This window comes from Monodelphis domestica, chromosome 3 (genome assembly GCF_027887165.1).
Source record: "Monodelphis domestica isolate mMonDom1 chromosome 3, mMonDom1.pri, whole genome shotgun sequence".
NCBI lineage: Eukaryota > Metazoa > Chordata > Mammalia > Didelphimorphia > Didelphidae > Monodelphis > Monodelphis domestica.
In genome coordinates, this window is record NC_077229.1 from 448,915,898 (window position 1) to 448,921,149 (window position 5,252).

Consider the following 5,252-nt stretch of genomic DNA (forward strand, 5'->3'; position numbering starts at 1 on the left):
TGTTCCTAATCTCTTCCATTGATCAACCACTTTATTTCTTACTCATAACCAAAAATGTTTTGAGATTACAGATTGAGATCTGCTATTGCTGGGGCCATTTCCTTATCATTTTTAATGAATTCTTTTGATATTCTTGACCTCTTTTCCCTCCAAATTAATTTTTAAATACTCTCTTTCTATTAGTATAATTTTTTGAAAATAGTTTGATTGATATTGCACTGAATACATCAATTAATTTACATGTATTGTCATTTTTATTATATTGGCTTCACCTCCCCATCAGCAATTAGTATTTTTCCAATTATTTAGGTCTGCTTTTATTTATTTAAGGAACATAAATGTAAACATTTTGGGGCAGTGAAGTTTAAATCCATCTACCCAGTGAGCATCTAAACAAATAGGCCTTCTAAGTAGTTTTTTCTATAGAACACTGTTTTTTGCCTCAGGTCATTAGGCAATACATTGTCCATGATGCACTATTTCCACCTTCTTTTGGGCACAATACAGTGTTCCCAATGCACAGATATTCATTGTTTTCTCAGTCTTTGAAGAGCCTGTTCTGATGCAGTAGACTTGGCTTCCATTCTTGGGGCACTGGTAGGGCATCAGACAGAAACATGTAGATGTGGAGGCTGAAAAAGAGAGAATATGGATATTATATGCTTATTATATAATTCTTTTCTAGATTACCTTCTTCCTCAATATGATTAATTCAATTAAACAAAAACCATAAAGCAACTTCTTTGTTCATCCATTATTTTAAACTTGAATTATTAGAGAGATGCAAGATACAGTTCTTGTCTTCATGGAAGTTATAGTTAAATGAATATTTTAATGTAGATGATGGATCTCTAATTAGTTGAGTTCTAGCTACTAGTTAATATCAAATCCTACTTAACTCTTTAACCCTTCACAAACAGATAATATTAATATACAATAACTACCTTAGAAAGATATAAAATATATGTAATAATGACCTTCTCAGGTAGGTATTCTTAACCTTTTTTGGGTCTGTTGACCCATCTGGCAGTCTGTTGAACCCTATGAATATCAAATGCATAAAACAAAACATATAGGATTTCAAAGGAAACTATGTTGAAATATAATTATTTAAACATGAAAATAGTTTTTGAACAATGATACATGTATAACCCAGTGGAATTGCTGTATAACTCAGTGGAATTTACAAGTAGCTTTGGAAAATATTCTAAATAAAAAAATCATAGAAGAAAGATGAAAAAAATAAATGTAATTATCTATACCAATATATTACCTATGTGGCTATCTATTTACCTCTCTTGTTTGTAGACCCCAACTTAAGTGCCCCTGCTCTAACATAACAGCAGCAGGATCAGATTCTCTTAGCTTGACTTTAATTTTATGGATGAAACTGTGTAAACAGTGAATCACTCCAACAAAAGACTACTTCATCCCTCCATACAGAGATTATGGTATCTTTAGAACTAGAAGAAATAGCAAAGCCCATTTTCCAAAAGCTTTCATTTTACAGATGAGGTAATAGATTTAGCTAGTGGCAGAACAGAGACTTGAACATCCAAATGTTTAACTCCCCTCCAAAGTTCAGTACACTAACCCATGCTCTTGTTTCATGAGCTTGGAAGCAAGTGTGGGAATGACAATCACATTCATGAAAACATTCATGGAAAGAGTCATCCAACTTGATGGATTGCTTCTTGCCTGTCTACTCCTGGTTCTAAAAGTAGTGTGAGTGAATGGATGAACACCAGCTCCATAATTCAGCATTGAAAGACAAATGCTCAGCAGCACAGGCTGAGGACAAGAAGTGATGATTTCCTTTTTTCCATCTCTTTAGCCCACACTTCCTCAACATGAGAGCCTTTGTTTTTGTGACTTAGCTTGAGTATATCTTTTTTGGTAGTAGGGAGATTTGTAATAATATTAGTAGTATCAATGCAATTTAGTAGCTTTCATCCCTATCATGCTTTTTGTATGGAAAGAAAACCATTGTTGAAATTCAGTTCAGTAAAAGAGTCTTATTCTGCTCAGAATTCCAAGCCAGGGCATGGAGGAATGCTATGTAGAACATAGAAAGTGAGTCTCTGTGGGACAAGTGGAAATTGGAACATGGGTCACTTCCCACAGGATCTTAGAGTAAATTATTATTGTCCATTCTTCATTTTGAAAAAAAAAGGCCAATGGTATCATAGGATGATGTCTTGACTTGCAGGTTAATTGGATTAAAGTCAGTCCCACTGTCTCTTCCAGAGTCATAGAAGTTCATTGGCAGGACAAAAGTCAGAACAACTGGCAATGTCCCAGATGCAGGAGATGACCTTGGTGTCTTCAAGTCTGACCAGGCTCTAAGTACTCCACAGTGCCTACTTCAGCTGCCTTCATGGCTGTTGGAACTAATTGTTCTCTTCCACTCATTCTACTGGGGAAAGTCATCACATGCTTGGGTAGACATCTCCCTAACTCATGATGGGTTTGAAGCCTGTTAGTTGGTTTAGCCTGGATGATTTGCCAGGGTTTGCCACTTCTTGGAGCCACAGGTGAGAGTTGGATGAAAGAGGGACACCAAAGGTGGGTGAGGGGCTCTGAAAAAGGCACCTCATCCAGAGGTGCTAGTTTTCCCTGAGAATCCAATGGACTCATACACCATACACAGAGCAAATACATTGCTTGTCCACATTGTTTTCCTTAGGATTCTGTGTGATTACTGTGGAGATGGAAAAAGATTTCCCACTCCCTATTTTTGAAATCTGAACATATATTGTATTAATGATAGTGATAATAATGATAATAATAGCAATGGTTAATATATATGTAATATATTACGTTTTCTTAAGAGCTTTACATATGTTACCTTATTTGATCCTTACAACACTTCTCTGAGGTGGGTATCATTTTAAAAAATAGAACCTGGGGCTGAGAAAGTAACAATGCTTGTCACAAATTAACCAAATACAACAGTGTGGGGTGGGGAGGAGTTTCACTATATCTTCCCTTCCTTGATGTGAATAATGTCATTTTATTTATTAATTTTTATTAATTAATTCATTAAAAACCCTTATCTTTCATCTTAGAATCAATGTTGTATATTTGTTCTGAGGCAGAAGAGCAGTAAGGGCTAGGCAATGGGGGTTAAGTGACTTGCCCAGGGTCACATAGCTAAGAAGTGTCTGAGGCCAGATTTGAATGTAGGACCTCCCATTTCTAGCCCTGGTTCTCTATCCTCTGAGCCATATAACTGTCCCTGCCCCATCATATCATTTTATCAGCAGAAAACTCATATGCATTTTCTGGTCTTTGAAGTAATTTGATTTGTTTCAGAAGGGGCAGACTTTCCTAAACTGCTAGTTTGCTATTGGTCTAGGAGAGACCACTAGACAGTCAAATTTGTGTTTTGTCTGACCTTGTACAAGAAATGGAGAAAAAGAAAGAAAACCTAAGAATTAGACATGCTTTGCTGTTTGCACTGAAAAGGAGGCTTATTCAAAAACAACAAAAGCTGGCATTAATATTATACCTTGAAGCTCACAAATAATTTTTTATATCAACTCCACAACCCTGCTTGTGGGTAGATGCTATTAAAACCCGAGGCTGAGAGAGCATCAGTGACATGCCCAGCGTGACACAACTAGGAAGTATTTGAGGCATGATGTGAAGAGGAGCTTTTCCTGATTTTGGAACCAGTCCATCACTTCTATACCACCTAATCACCTCTAAAATGCAATTATTATTATCAAGGGAGGGATGATACAGTAAAGCCTCTTCCTCCTCCCTAATCATATGTTGTTAATTTTCTACTTTCTCAGCTCCAGTTCTCGTTGATTTTTTTTATTATTATTGGTCAGCTAGTTGGTGCAGGGGATAGAGTGCTGGGTCTAGAGTCAGGAAAACTCATCTTCTTCAGTTCAAATCCAGCCACAGACACTCCTTAACTGTGTGACCCTGGGCAAATTGCTTTGCCTCAGTTTCCTCCTTTGTAAAATGATCTACCAGGAAAATGCAAAATGGGGTCATGGAGAGTCAGATACAACTGAAGTGAATAAACAACAATTATTATTACAATATAAAATCAGACCTCAGAAATAAAGATAAATCCTTTGTCCTTTTTCTAGGATTAGCAAGAAGCACTTACAAAGAATGCTAAGAAAAGGTATGTAGACAATTTTTTAGAAGAGGAGTCTTTGGTTTTCTTTAGTTACATGATGTAGATAATAAGAACACTAGATTTATTCAGGCAAACTCCATGGTTCTGCTATTTATTAGCTATATGTTCTCGAGTAAGACATTTTAGCTTTATGGGTCTTATTTTCTTTATCTATAAAACAGAGGAGTTGAATTAAATGGTCCCAACTCCTGTCCAGCTTTGAAATTGAGGAATTAATAGCTAATAATGATAAAAATGTTTATATAGCACTTACTGTGTACACTGTACTCAACATTTTATAATTATCTCATTAGGTTCCCCTAACAGCTCTGCAAAAGAAAAAAATAGGTGCTATTATCCCCATTTTACAGATGGAGAAACTGAGGCAGATAACAATTATGGGAGTTGCCCAGGTCACATTGCTAGTAAGTGTCTGAGACTAAATTTGTACTTAGATCTTCCTGAATTCAGGTCTAGCATTCTATCCATTGCACCACTGAACACTCAGTTAAAGCAATTATATCCTCAGATGCTTAGCTGAAAAGAAAATTCTTCCATTAATTTGCAGAATAAACACAGAGAGAAGGGCTGCCACCTCTGGCTTTTTGTATCTAACACCTGGAATGTTTCTAGTCTAACATGTCTGGATTTTGTCTCCTTCTGTCTCGGTGGGGAGTGTGGTGTCTGGTTCCATCTTTCCAGGCAGACTGGCTCAAAACACTGTGGCAGCCAAGAAACATTTAAAAAGTTTACAAGAAAACTTATTGCTTTCACCTTTAGTTGGGGAATAAATAACAAAGTCACACCAAGATGTTGACATTGTTCTCTCAGGGATGATATAGGCATACAAATAGCTGTGGGGCAAAGCACTTAAATGTGGACTTAATACATATTTCTTTGGAAATTATGAATTGTAAATGGCAGGTGTAGTGAAGGGATGTACGTTGGAAACTAACAATATATTTTTTCATAGGGAGCTCTTTTTATTTCTGCTTATTCAAAACAAGGTCCCATTGATTTGGAAGGTAGCAGAGAAAAGACTAGAAGGAGGACATCATGAATAAGAGTCACTGGAACCCTCAAGTAATTTTCACAAAATTGGCCAGAGAGTCAT

The 5,252-nt window shown here is 36.3% G+C and overlaps 1 protein-coding gene across 4 annotated transcripts in view; it reads right to left on the reverse strand.

The window, feature by feature from the left end:
* Positions 1 to 231: 231 nt before the first annotated feature.
* Positions 232 to 5,252, reverse strand: part of C6 (complement C6) — a 57,690-nt gene continuing 52,669 nt past the window's right edge. For all 4 annotated transcript variants that reach the window (XM_007487412.3, XM_007487411.2, XM_056824574.1 and 1 more), the window contains one exon: positions 232 to 632. In XM_007487412.3, the coding sequence (XP_007487474.2) occupies positions 451 to 632 (182 nt within the window). In that variant the 3' untranslated portion in view covers positions 232 to 450. The remainder of the gene's footprint in view (positions 633 to 5,252) is intronic.